The 14,639-nt window shown below is 44.4% G+C and overlaps 1 protein-coding gene across 3 annotated transcripts in view; it reads left to right on the top strand.

The window, feature by feature from the left end:
• The window catches only part of HCN1 (hyperpolarization activated cyclic nucleotide gated potassium channel 1), a 193,791-nt gene that overhangs the window by 121,337 nt on the left and 57,815 nt on the right, over positions 1 to 14,639 (top strand). For all 3 annotated transcript variants that reach the window (XM_077347082.1, XM_077347083.1, XM_077347084.1), the window contains exon 4: positions 8,582 to 8,800. In XM_077347082.1, the coding sequence (XP_077203197.1) occupies positions 8,582 to 8,800 (219 nt within the window). The remainder of the gene's footprint in view (positions 1 to 8,581; positions 8,801 to 14,639) is intronic.

The raw sequence follows: 14,639 nt of genomic DNA, 5'->3' as shown, positions 1-14,639 counted from the left end.
CAGCCAATGGGCAGCCTAACGTGAGCTGTCGTTTGATTGTATGATCGTTTGCACGCTGCCTCGAGTGATAAAAAAAAAATCCCCCCCCCTCTCACGGGCCCGATTTTCGGCTGAATTTATGTGTAAAAAATAAAGGGACTTTATTTCAGCAAACGGGCTTTTATGTGGTTTGTGCTTAGTGACTAAAGGTGAAGGACTGAAGCCAGGGAAGCCTCTAAACAGAAAGAGGCTCGCCGGTGCGTTTATCCCCGCTCGCTCGGAGAAAAAAAAATGGCGATCGCTTCGCCGGAAGTTTGGAGGAGAGAGCCAGGGGGAGGGACTTTGAAGAACCAGCAACAATGGTAACGCACAGGTCTTTAGCGCTACTGTTGCAGATTGGTTGCAGGAGTGTATCGCTATCCGGAGGGTGAATCCACTTTTCTGGATTCCCCCGAAAGCGCTACAACGAAGCGCTTTTTGCGGGTCGGTTTCAGGATTGTTGCAGATTGTCTACGACGTCGTGGGTTATGGCAAATTAGTAGCGTTTCCAATTAGCATACCATCGCTCCTATTAAAAAAGACTATCAAGATCTGGGGAGGAAGCTCAAGCAAATGGGGGCACAAGTGGTATTCTCTTCAATCTTGCCTGTCAAGGGAAGAGGAATGCGTCGGGAGAGGAAGATAATGGAGGTGAATCACTGGCTGCGTAGTTGGTGCCGGCAGGAGAGATTTGGTTTCTGGGACCATGGGATAGGCTTTCTTGAGGAAGGCCTACTAGCACCTGATGGACTGCACTTATCGAAACTGGGGAAGAATGTGTTTGGCAGGAACCTGGGGAGATTCATCAGGAGAGCTTTAAACTAAAGCCACTAGGGGAAGGAGACGATCAACATAGGGAGTGTATGGAAGGAAAACTATCGGAGGCAGCCCAACCGGCAAGGCCAGCTCATAGGGAACCAAAAGTAAAAGGATTCAGATGTCTTTATACTAACGCCCGAAGCATGGGCAATAAAAAGGAAGAGCTGGAACTTCTCATGCTGATGGAAAGGTATGATCTAGTAGGCATCACAGAAACTTGGTGGAATGATTCTCATGACTGGAATGTAATGGTGGATGGATATGAACTGTTCAGAAAAAACAGAATAGATCGAAGAGGTGGAGGAGTGGCACTGTATGTGAGGAAAGGGCTTACCTGTCAGGAAATTCTAGTGAAGGAGAGTATATCTACAGTGGAAAGCATCTGGGTGAAAATAAGCGAGGGGAAAACAAACAGTGTGGTGGTTGGTGTCTGCTACCGACCGCCTGACCAACGAGAGGATGTGGATGCTGCACTTTGTGAGCAGCTTGAGAAAATATCCAAACGGCAGGACCTTGTCATCATGGGTGACTTCAATTTCCCAGATGTGTGCTGGGAAACAAACTCTGCGAAGCGTCCTCAGTCATGCAAGTTTCTGACCTGCCTGGCTGACAATTTCATTTATCAAATGGTAGATGAACCCACAAGAGGTTCAGCCATACTGGACTTAATACTGACCAACAGGCAAGAGTTGGTGGATGAGGTGAAGGAGGTGGGGACCCTAGGGGGAAGTGACCATGTCCTCATAGAATTCCTTTTGAGATTGGGAGCCAAGGAAGCTTGTAGCCAGACGCGGATGTTGGATTTTCGTAGGGCAAACTTTAATAAACTCAGAGACATGATGAGTGTCATACCATGGACGAGAATGCTGGAAGGGAAGGGAGCATGTGAAGGGTGGGCGCTACTCAAACAAGAGCTATTGCATGCTCAATCAATGACTATTCCAGAAATACGAAAACACTGCAGGAGCTCTAAGAAGCCTATTTGGATGAACAGAGAACTTCAAGAGGAACTAAGAAAGAAAAGGAAAATGTTCAGGAAATGGAGGGAAGGACAGAGCTCTAAAGAAGAGTACCTACAGGTTACTAGGCACTGTAGATCAATCATCAGAAATGCCAAAGCTGAGAGTGAGCTAAGATTGGCCAGGGAAGCCCATTGTAACAAGAAAAGATTTTTCAGTTACGTGAGGAGCAAACGTAAAGTAAAGGAGGCAATAGGCCCGCTGTTGGGTGCGGATGGACAAACTCTAACGAAAGATGCAGAGAAAGCAGAAAGGCTTAGTGCCTATTTTACATCTGTTTTTTCCCACAGGTCAAAGTGTTTAGGCACATCTAGAGATGGCTGTAGCCAAAGGATAGTGTCTGGGTGGCAGGTTAACATAGATAGAGAGATGGTCGAGAGCCATTTAGCTGCACTGGATGAGTTCAAATCCCCTGGTCCGGATGAAATGCACCCGAGAGTACTCAAAGAACTTTCCAGAGAACTTGCACAGCCCTTGTCCATCATCTTCGGAACCTCTTTAAGGACTGGAGATGTCCCGGAGGACTGGAAAAGAGCAAACGTTATTCCGATCTTCAAAAAAGGGAGGAAGGATGACCCGGGAAACTACAGACCAGTGAGTCTGACCTCTGTTGTGGGGAAGATAATGGAGCAGATATTAAAGGGAGCGATCTGCAAACATCTGGAGGACAATTTGGTGATCCAAGGAAGTCAGCATGGATTTGTCTCCAACAGGTCCTGCCAGACCAACCTAGTTTCCTTTTTTGACCAAGTAACAGGTTTGCTGGATCGGGGAAATTTGGTTGATGTCATTTACTTGGATTTTAGTAAAGCTTTTGACAAGGTTCCCCATGATGTTCTGATGGATAAGTTGAAGGACTGCAATCTGGATTTTCAGATCGTTAGGTGGATAGGGAATTGGTTAGAGAACCGCACTCAAAGAGTTGTTGTCAATGGTGTTTCATCAGACTGGAGAGAGGTGAGTAGCGGGGTACCTCAGGGTTCGGTGCTCGGCCCGGTACTTTTTAACATATTTATTAATGATCTAGATGAGGGGGTGGAGGGACTACTCATCAAGTTTGCAGATGACACCAAATTGGGAGGACTGGCAAATACTCCGGAAGATAGAGACAGAGTTCAACGAGATCTGAACACAATGGAAAAATGGGCAAATGAGAACAAGATGCAATTTAATAAAGATAAGTGTAAAGTTCTGCATCTGGGTCAGAAAAATGAAAAGCATGCCTACTGGATGGGGGATACGCTTCTAGGTAGCACTGTGTGTGAACGAGACCTTGGGGTACTTGTGGATTGTAAACTAAACATGAGCAGGCAGTGTGATGCAGCGGTAAAAAAGGCAAATGCCATTTTGGGCTGTATCAACAGAGGCATCACATCAAAATCACAAGATGTCATAGTCCCATTGTATACGGCACTGGTCAGACCACACCTGGAGTACTGTGTGCAGTTCTGGAGGCCTCACTTCAAGAAGGACGTAGATAAAATTGAAAGGGTACAGAGGAGAGCGACGAAGATGATCTGGGGCCAAGGGACCAAGCCCTATGAAGATAGGTTGAGGGACTTGGGAATGTTCAGCCTGGAGAAAAGGAGGTTGAGAGGGGACATGATAGCCCTCTTTAAGTATTTGAAAGGTTGTCACTTGGAGGAGGGCAGGATGCTGTTTCTGCTGGCTGCAGAGGAAAGGACACGCAGTAATGGGTTTAAACTTCAAGTACAACGATATAGGCTAGATATCAGGAAAAAGTTTTTCACAGTCAGAGTAGTTCAGCAGTGGAATAGGCTGCCTAAGGAGGTGGTGAGCTCCCCCTCACTGGCAGTCTTCAAGCAAAGGTTGGATACACGCTTTTCTTGGATGCTTTAGGATGCTTAGGGCTAATCCTGCGTTGAGCAGGGGGTTGGACTAGATGGCCTGTATGGCCCCTTCCAACTCTATGATTCTATGATTCTATGATTCTAGCAACCATTGTGCTATTTTGAAGCCGTGCGAAATGGCCCCAAGAATTCTCCAACCCAGTGTTGGCAACCCCAGTTGGCGACATGTATAACTTGTGAATCCGTATTGCTGTTTTTTTCAACCCTTTTCTTTGATGATTGAATTGGGCTACTGAATAGAACCCTTTTATACCTCCCCTGCTTATAATTAAAATGCAACACTCTGACAGGCTACAAATATGAATTTCTTTTCTCTCCCATTTCAAAGGCAGTTTAGTTTGCTTCAGGTTACTTTGCTCTGTGAACCTTTCAGGTGCTCCAGTGAGACAACAAACAAGCAAACTCTCTATACATTGAAAACAACATTCATTATTTTCTTTTTTATCACATTCCCCCCCCCCCCCATGTTTCCAGAAAACACAGGTATCTGTTCGGGGGCAATGATTTTGCACACTCATACCCCTAACTTTGACAGAAATAGCCCGCTGTGCAATAACGAGGATTGGGAAAGAAGTGAAGGAAGGACCCGGTGTTAGCAATAACCTTCAAGCTTCAGATTTCCTAAATCAGTTTATATCTGAATGTGAGGGTTATGGATGAGTGCTGATGAGTCTTGCCTAAGGGGAAAAGCGGTTGTGTGGCAATAAAACAGATTTGCTTGACAACAAGTGAGTTCTCTTAGGAATAACCCCATCAAATGCAAGTAAGCTGAAAACGCCATTAAACAACAGATGGTTGCCTAATTTGGTGGCCGCTTCCCCCCCCCTCCCCTTGGGAATTTTGAGAAAGAAGCCAAAGGATGAGGAATGCTCACCAGCACCTTTCTGATGGTGTATCAGTCATTTATTTTCAGCCTGAAAAGGATAAAAAATATCGCCACCTGTCCTGGCCGAATGTTCTCCAGAATGAGGTCAGGCCAAATACTAAGCAGGGTCCAAGATGGAAGGTATGAATAAGATGGAAGGCACGAATGAAGTTGAGTAACAACTGCTTGGTCCTTTCTCTACTTCTTAAGAACAACAGTAGAGTCTGCTGGATCAGACCAATGGTCCATCTAGTCCAGCATGCTATTTTGTGAAGTTGCCCTGTTAACCATCAGGAGATGGCAGGAAGCAGGTACTTAACTGGGGGGGGTTATCTTTTCTCCATAGTCCATGGACTATGTAGTCCATGGACATCTGGAGGGCTGCAGTTTGACTACCCCTGATCTAGGTATTATGCTTCTTTGACTGTGGCTCAGTGGTAGACCATTTGCTGGGCATGCTGCATGTCCCAGGGTCAGGCCCCAGTATCTCCTGTTCAAAGGACCAGGCAGTAGGTGCTGCCAGTGTGAGTAGATAATACTGAACTTGATGGACCAGTGGTCTAATTCATGTATGTTATTGCCTTAAATCTAGTCAGGAGCAAAGGACACTTTGTAGCTGCGGTTTCTAAAATATGGGATGCCCATTCCATTAGAAATGGCTCATTTGAACATTAAAGAGGGAGGGCTCAGAGTCTGAATGCTGTAGAGTTTGTTTCAGTGCTGTCTGTAAAATGGAGAGGGAAGGTTTCTCAGAAGCTCCAGAAAATTTGCTTTCTGAGTAGTCATGCCTTAAAAGCCATATGTGTTTTGTATTTTCTCAGAAGTAGCTGAAGCCAAGTTCTAACACTGCCATGCTCAACAGCAACTGACAGCACCTTGTGCAAAGCAGAATAGAATTCATGTCTCACCTGTGAGACGTGGCATGATATAATCCAGGTAGAAGTTGCATCAATTGATTATATTCAGCTACTGCATTAACTGAAATATCAAACATCAGGCAATGCATATAAGAACCAGCTTTCGTAGCATCCGAATAATAAGATCAGACTTCATATCATTTTTACAGAGGCATGACTGATTTAGCCCTTTTCGTGAATGACTTCTCTTTCTTGGTCTTCTTCTCTGTCACAGTGAAACCAAAAGAACAACATAGTCATGATGAATTGGTTTGCTTTCAGTGGGAGTTAATAAATTTGAGCTCATTGTGAAGAAGGCAGCATTCTGTGGTCCTCCAGATGTTCATGGACTACAATTCCCATGAGCCTCTGCCAGCAAACGCTGGCAGGGGCTCATGGGAATTGTAGTCCATGAACATCTGGAGGACCACCGGTTGACTACCCCTGCCTTAAACCACCCCAAATACACTCTGTTTAAATACAGTTAGCCGAAGACAACATCTAAATTAAGGCTTAGATTTAGTAAACTAATTACAAATAATCAATGATTTTTGCTTTTAACAATGTGAAAGAGCTCCTGGTATCTTCATGCTTGACTATGTAATCAGTCTTTGTATAAATTGTTTAGAATTTTCAAACAATTATTCACAAAGTTTTAATGATAGCAATTGTGTGAAAGTTTAGTACAATGCTGTTAAAAAGAATTGGTATTAACAGTTTATATACCCCAGAATTACTTTTGTTAAATTATACTATACCATTATGTATGATCACTAGTGACAGTATTTGCAAACATACAGTGGCATAAATTTCAGGGCTAGAACCTATTTCATCAACAAACTTTTTAGGATTTCTCCTAATATACTTCTATGGAAACTATACTAAATGAGGTAACAGTGTTATCTTTAGGAAAGCAATGCCTCAAAGCATACACAAAATCCCTTTCACACCTCACTGAATGCTTGGATCTACAGAATAACATGTAATTTCATAGGATTATTGTAAGAAAACACAAGAGTTTGTTGCTAGGTTAAGCTCCAAACTGAATAGAATGTCAGAGTTATTTATTTTTAAGAAAGAAAGGGCAGTTGGCTAAGAGGAGGAGGAAGCACAAACTAGTAGGGGATAAAGGGGGGAAAATAAGTGATGTCTAGAGTTGAGATGTGCCCACTGGAGAAGGGAGATTTCATAGCACTCCAGCAGATTCAAAAATGAAATCACCACTGGCAAGGCTTTCTAAAGGAACTGCCAGGTAAAACCAGAGTTTCTGGCAATTCCTAGAGAGGACTGACATCACTTTTAGATTTTTCTCCTTCCCACCATTTGTTGGATTGCTCACTTGTTGGGCTTGGACACATTAATGACATCACAACAACAATGACCCTTATTGGCATATAAAGATCTCACACAAATTTAAAAAAAAACACTCATTCTCATGTGGGCATACTTCCCAGGCACACACAAACATCACCCAGTTAAAAGTCACAGTACTGATGTTCATCAGAAAAACAACAACAACAACAGAGACCTCATCAGACTAGGGTTGCCACCAGCAGGAGATGGGTGATAAGGGTTTCTGGAGATTTGGGCATGGAGTCGTGAGAGGACGAGGACCTCTTTGTGTTTCAATGCCACAGAGTCCAAATCATCCACTATCTCCAGGGAAACAGATATCTGTGGTCTGGAGAGGAGCTGTTACTCTGGGGAATCCTCAGGTCTGATGATGTGTGTGTCGTTTCGCATTTTGGGAACAATAGCGTAAGAAATGACTTCTTGGCCCCCCAAGCCATTTCTTCCACTTATGAAGAAAATGCTCAGGAAATGATTACTGTATAAAGAAATTCTTCCATTTTTTGGCAATAAATACGCAATAATCAACACTTTTAGATAAAAAAAATGGATTAGCCATGTTGGTATTGGACGGGCTTCCAGAGATCTGAATCCAGAGCCTTTGCATCTTTTAGAAGTAATATTTCCATCCTCCAGGATTATCACCTAAGCAAACATTTTGCAGCTGGGGAAAAGTTCTTGGAGTTAGTTTCTCCTTCTATAATTTTTTAAAAATATTTGTAGAACAACTTTTAAAAAACAGATAACAAGCCTTCAGATATGCTGCCGTGTTTCTAGTTGTCATCTGCTTTGAGCGACAAAAGATTCAGGAAGTGATAAGAGCCCACAGTTTTCTAAGCCACCTGATATCCTGTACAGGTTTGCACCTCACAATGAGAATCCATGCAGATGGGACCATAAATTTAGGCAAGCAATGAAGTTTGCTTTCATACAATGTTTAGGTAGGTTCTGAGTGGTATGATGAGGACCAGTGAAACTTTGTTGGGGGCGGGGGGGTCCATGACTCTGTGTGTGTTTTATCTGCCAAGCAAAAGACTATAATCCATTGTCTATGCCGGGGGGGGGGGGACTGTGGCTCTCCAGATGCCCATGGACTACAATTCCTATTGGCCCATGCCAGTGGCATGCTGGCAGGGCTCATGGGAATTGTAGTCCCTGGACATCTGGAGAGCCACAGTTTGCCCACCCCTGGTCTATGCCAATGTATAATCCAGTCCTCCCTTCCAGCATGCAACACTGGGAGTGCATTCCTCTTACAGTGCTGGAAATAAGCACCTGGGCCAAACAAATGTTCCATGCCTTCAGCTTTTATAGATCATCGTGAGAAGGGAATTTGGATTGTCTTCCCCAGTCTTGTGACCAGCACTGTCAAGGGATTTCTAATGTACTGCCTTGTAGCTCCTTATATAAAATAGCAACTTATATACTTTATAGCCTTAAATGTTTTCTTCTTTCTTTCCTCCCACCCTCCACACACACACACCTTTCTTCCTGGAATGAAATGAAGGATGCAGTATTGAGGAAATACTGTGTTGTTTGCATGAGCTGTCAGCTTCTCAGAAAGATGTTACTGGGGAAGTTTAGTGATAATTGGTGTGGCTCTTCTTTTAGGACAGATACATTATGAGGCTGTCCGTGGAAAGCAAGCAAGCTGTTGTGTTCCTAATGCACAGAATCCTTTTTTATAAAAAGCGGTCCTCTGTACTTCGACCTCACTGAATATCTTTATTTTCTTTCTTGCAGAATGATTCCTGGGGGAAGCAATACTCCTATGCCCTCTTCAAAGCCATGAGCCACATGCTTTGCATTGGCTACGGAGCCAGAGCTCCCGTCAGCATGTCGGATCTCTGGATAACCATGCTGAGCATGATTGTGGGGGCCACTTGCTATGCCATGTTTGTGGGTCACGCCACTGCCCTGATTCAGTCTTTGGATTCTTCACGGCGTCAGTATCAAGAGAAGGTAATTTGCACTGAAATGTGACTCCTTTGATCTCCAAGGATTATTTATTACCAAGCTGTGCAAGATGCTGAAAGAGGGTTCAGCGAATGCATTCAGGGAAACTGCTGTGGTATGGGTAAGAAGAAAAGAAGAAGAGTTGGTTCTTATATGTTGCTTTTCTCTACCCGAAGGAGTCTCAAAGTGGCTTACAGTCGCCTTCCCTTTCCTCTCCCCACAACAGACATCCTGTGAGGTGGGTGAGGCTGAGAGAGCCCTGATATTACTGCTCCATCAGAACAGTTAAAGGAGTGCCTCTTTGGGGAGTGGTGACCATACACATGCATGTGGAATCCATGAAGTTGCCTTATATGATGAATGAAAACACTGGTCCATCAAGCTCAGTATTGTCTACTCAGACTAGGAGTAGCTCTCCAGTCTTACGGGTGGGGGGGGTCTTTCTGATCAGCTGCCACCTCACTCTTTTAGCAGGGGACTTTGGGGATTGCGTCTTCTGCATGCCAAGCAGATGCTCTTTCACTGATTCAAACACATGATCATCTGGAGTTTCTTGGTATTGCGAAGGGAGCTAAGAGGTTGCCACCATGATCAAGCCACGGATTGTTCCCATGAGCGGACACCACTCAAACTCATATATGCCTCTCCATATTAGCCACTCCCTTAGTGCTTCATTGGGATATAACCATAGATTATGTATGATATATAATCTGCGGAGCAGATTAAACAAAAGAGTAAGGGCTGTCGGGGAGGAGTTAGGGCAGGCCCTGTCTGGGATAAAAACTCGGAGGGCCCGAGTTTTGCGCGGCTCCCCATTGCCGGCTTGGCCCGGCCTCTCCCGGCTGCCAGAGGACTCACCGCGCCGAAGGACAAGCCGCCTTACAATGCTGTGAGTCCTCATGGCGCCCTCCCCTCGCTCTAGGGAAAGGAGAAGGGACGCGGCGTCCTTGCTCCTTTCCCACACCGGGGACTGTGGCCATCGAACGCATGAAATGGCTCCTCGTCAGCCCCACCACCAACCTGACGCCTTGCCGCCAGCCCACGCGGCCAGGAGTGGCCTGCGCCGCCACCCGCTGCCGCAAGAGACCCTCGACTCACCGTTGCTGCCGCCCGCCACAGCCACACCTACAACGGCCCACGCTGCCACCTGTGGCTCCTGCCGCGCGCTTCCCTGCCACGAACAGCCTCCCAGCCCAGCCGGAGCCCAGACCTCATCCCGCCGCCTCGGAGCTGCTGCCACCAGAGCCTCCCACCCCACACAGAAAGGTACACCAGCCTGCGAAACAGCCGCGCCTACCCGCCCCGGCAAAACGACAACAAGCGGCCGCGCCTCCCCGCCCCACCATGTCCCGGCGCCTCCCCGCACCCACAACGCCCCAACTGAGCCCCGCGCCTTACCGACCCCACTACAGCCCATGACCCAGGACTTACCCCACTACCCACCTTCTCTCCTGGACTCCGCGCCGCCTGCCTTCTTCCCTCCGCCGGCCTGTGCTGCCTTCACCCACTAGCCTGAAGCCCTCCTATTCGTTCCTGCCCACTGGCCCTCACCCCTAGTGCCCATTTTATTCCACAATAAAATGGGCTTTCTTTCTAGTATTTTAGATAATAAACTTTAATGACATATTTCATTCATAAAGACCTACTATATATAACTACTATAGATTTTTAAAATTCCATTTTATTAATGGGGAAGCCTCCCTTCCCCAGCAGATGCAAGGAAAGAAAAATGTAAGGAAAGACTAGCTGAAAACAGCAGGTTTTGTTTTGTATGACAATAATTGATACTAAGAGTTTATTTGTATTCTCTTTTATCCCAGCAGAACAAACCTGACTCACTGCAACCTGTGATCCATTTACATTTAACGAATGAGTCAGAGGTTGAACTGGCACACACAAAAATGGTTGTCTCTGCAAGCTAGGATTGTATACTGGGGGGGAAGAAATCCAAAAATTAACAGCAAAGCAGTATGTCTTAGGATCCACTAAAATCTCAAAGTAGAGATCAGCCTTTCGAATTCTGTAGAACTGTTTTCATGTGGTTGAACATGGAAGAGAGAAAAAAAATCATAGAATAGAATGTTTTCATGTTCCACGTTGAACAAGAAAGAGAGAAAAAAAATCATAGAATAGAATCATAGAATAGAAGAGTTGGAAGGGACCTGGGTCATCTAGTCCAACCCCCTGCACTATGCAGGACACTCACATCCCAATCGCTCATCTATTGTAACCTGCCACCCCCTTGAGCCTTCACAGAATCAACCTCTCTGTCAGATGGCTATCCAGCCTCTGTTTAAAAATTTCCAAAGATGGAGAACCCACCACCTCCCTTGGAAGCCTGTTCATGGTGTGAGTAAGAGCCAAATGATGTGTTAATTTTTACACAAGCTCACAATGAGGATTTACATTCATGCTATAGCTGCAATTTCCAGTGATAACCCATGTAAAAAAAAACTCAAGTACACCCAATTTTGAGCAGGACTGAGGTATGGTGGAGAGAAGGGGCTCCTCTCCATTTTAAGCACCTGAAACAACCCAGAGACTGGGGGAGGGGCATTACCTGCATTGCTAAAAGGCTGCACGTGCTTTTGTGCAGTGCAGTGCATATGCAGAGTCCCAACAGGGCAAACAGCACCTCCCCCCAGCAAGACTGGGTAAAAGGCTGAAAGGGAGAACCAGGTGCCCTTCCTCCAAGTGTACCCTGATTCCAATCAGTATTGGGCCCATCTGTGCTGTTTATACAGAGCTGCCATTGGGAACTTGCCATTGGCTTGAAATGAAAGAGCTCTACGCTCCACCACCACCAATCGGTTAATGATCCCTGGCCCTAAGGAAGCCCACCTGACCTCAACCAGAGCCAGAGCTTTCTCACTCCTGGCCCCCATCTGGTGGAATGAGCTCCTAGAGGAGATCAGGGCCCTGATGGAGCTAAAACAGTTCTGCAGGGTCTGCAAAAGGGAGCTCTTCCACTAAGCATTTGGTTGAGGCCGAGCGGAACCAGCAACATCTACAAACCCCCTGCTCCCTCCCTCCAAGAAACCCATTCATGCATTCTGTCCCTGGATCTGTTTGCACTGTTATAGTTACTTCTGTTACAGTTATTAATGTTAATTATTATTGTTGTGGTTATCTATTTATTATGGAAAATCTAAGTTCCTTGTATTGTTTCTACATTCTATGTAAACCACCCTGAGCCTCAGGGGAGGGCGGTATATAGAATGAATGAATGAATGAATGAATGAATGAATGAATGAATGAATGAATGAATGAATGAATGAATGAATGAATGAATGAATGAATGAATGAATGATAAAGTTGTTCTGACCAAACAGTAATATCAGAGCTCTTTATGCTTCACCTGTTGTGGGGAGAGGAAAGGGAAGGTGACTTTAAACCACTTTGAAACTCCTTTGGGTAGAGAAAAACCAACTCCTCCTCTTCTTCTAATTGTTGCTGAAATCCCAGTCATGGAAAAATTGGACATTGGAGGTTTACTAGCCATATTTGTATTAAATGATTTGTACAGTGGTTCTGTGCATGCTCAGTTTTGGATGGGTTGTATGGCAATGCGTGCATGAAAGATTTGACTTCAGTTCTTTGGACTTCTGGTCTCTCTTGTCTTTTAGTATTATAGTGCAGCCTGTAGTAAGTTACACCATTCTAAGCCTATTAACTTCAATGGATTTAGAAGAACATAATTCTGTTTAGGATTCTACTGTTAAATCAGCACACGATGAACATGCCCTGTGTGAAATGATCATCTCTTTTTTTATCCTTCGTACACCTGAAAATGGATTCAATTCAGAGGTACAGTAAAGTGTTGTGAGGTTCCTTTAATTACTATCATGCACACCTTTGATAAGGTTTATTCTTTTGTGCTTACAAATTGGATAAAGGGCTATTCCAAAGAGCAGGTTTTTGCTGCCCATTCTGTCAGCAGCACATTTCTAAATGTTAAAACTAGGCTTATTTTCTCTCTAACAGTGATTTGACAACAAAACAGGATAGAAAATCTCCAGACAAATGATTAGTGGATTTTGTGATAAAAGGAGGCTTGGGAATGCATTTTGGGATATATTTTAGTTCTCTTGAAGTCCAGATAATTTCAAAATGAGCTAAGGAAGAGTGGCACTATTGTTATTTTTTTCTTTCCCTTTCACTATGAATTTTGTTTTGTTTTCTGATGCTGCCAAATGAATTTTGACAGATTCTTTAACCAACTGAGAATGATAATCACTCTGCTATGGGCAGCCACAGAAAAATAATCCAAGAGATCCATCTATGACAGCAAAAATTATAGGTTAGCTTCCCTGATAGACATGCTTTGGAACAATGGATAATCCAGTCCTGTATTTCATCCTTGTTGGGCAGAAGGATGTAGGTGTCTCAGCCCTTAACTAAAGCGTACCCTCACCTGGATAGCTCAGACCTACTCAATCAGTTCTCGGAAGGGCCTAAGCAGGACTGGCCATGGCTAATACTTGATGGGAGACCACCAAGGAACTCAAGGGTTGCTAAGCAGAGGGAAAACCACCTCTGAATGTCTCTTGCCTTGAAAACTCTATGGGTTCTCCATAAGTCAACTGCCACTTGATGGGGAAACATTTAGATAGAGGGATGTATTCTGAACCTCTGATGGTCCACTATGCAATCTAAGAAACTAGGCAAGAAGGCAGAAATTTTATGCATGGGTCAACTGAGCATGAAAGTTGCTCACTGATGGCATGTAAGAAAGAGCTGATTGAGGTAAATGGTGGTGATTGACAATCTAATTAGCCAGTACTAGAGCAAATGTCCATAAAACCATATATGCCCATTTCCTTAGCCTCCAGAATCCAGCCTGGCCTGGAGGAAATTCACCTACCATCCCACAGTGGCAATCAGCAATTCCTTGGGTATGCAAGGAAGGACCACAAGAAACAAACACTGGCACAACCCTTTCTACCCACCCACTCACAATCTGCCTAAATTCATAAAATCAACATTTTTGCCAGATGACTATCTAGCCTCTGCTTAAAAAGAGGGTGAACTTACCACCTTTTGAGGAAGCCTGAGGAACCGCTGTGTCAGGAACTTCTTCCGGATGTTTAGCAAAAAAGTATTTACATTGGTGTAAGAAGATTACTATTTCTGGGTCATTTAGGTGAAGAAGCCCCTTTGCACCTTTCTTTTGTTTATGGATGGGCATGAACTTGCTCACAAAATCTGGACAGTTTTTGGTTTTCAAGGTTATGTTTGCAAACTGAAGAGCCACCACAAACTCCCGTGAATTTTAAGGCATTTCATTGCTGCTGCTGACGAGCAGAAAGCAGAGGTTTAAATAGCCTTTAAACCTTTGCTTTCTACTCCCCATCAAAAGCAGTGGAGAGCAGAAAGCAGGGTCATGAACCGATATGAACCAGTTCAGTTTGTGAACCAATGAATTGTTTCATGTTTCAGTTTGCAGTTCAGCCACAAACCATGAACCAAACTGCAAAATTGCTGTTCGTGCCCATCTCTGCTTTCATTGTTCTGATGTGATCATTTCTTTATTTGTAACTGCTGCAACACAACAAGCTGAATGTGTGGGCATTCAATTGTTATTGGCTTACTGATTGATCTTAATGATGTCTATTTTGTCATGTAATCATTGTGCTGCTGTTAAGAACCACCTGTGTGCGGATTAGGAAGTGGGAACAAGCTAATTAATCTCACAGGTAACAGACTAAATGATAACCATGAAAAAAAAATGCCTGCCAGGATAACAAGACTGATGTTGTGTTCTTTTTCTCCATTGTATAGATGTCATTTTGTGTGCTAAAAGCTTTTGTGCATTTCTAGTGAGATCTGTAGAATTCCTTACTCT

This window comes from Paroedura picta, chromosome 7 (genome assembly GCF_049243985.1).
Source record: "Paroedura picta isolate Pp20150507F chromosome 7, Ppicta_v3.0, whole genome shotgun sequence".
NCBI lineage: Eukaryota > Metazoa > Chordata > Lepidosauria > Squamata > Gekkonidae > Paroedura > Paroedura picta.
The sequence above is the reverse complement of the archived record's forward strand: the minus strand, read 5'-3'. Positions and strand labels throughout refer to the sequence as shown.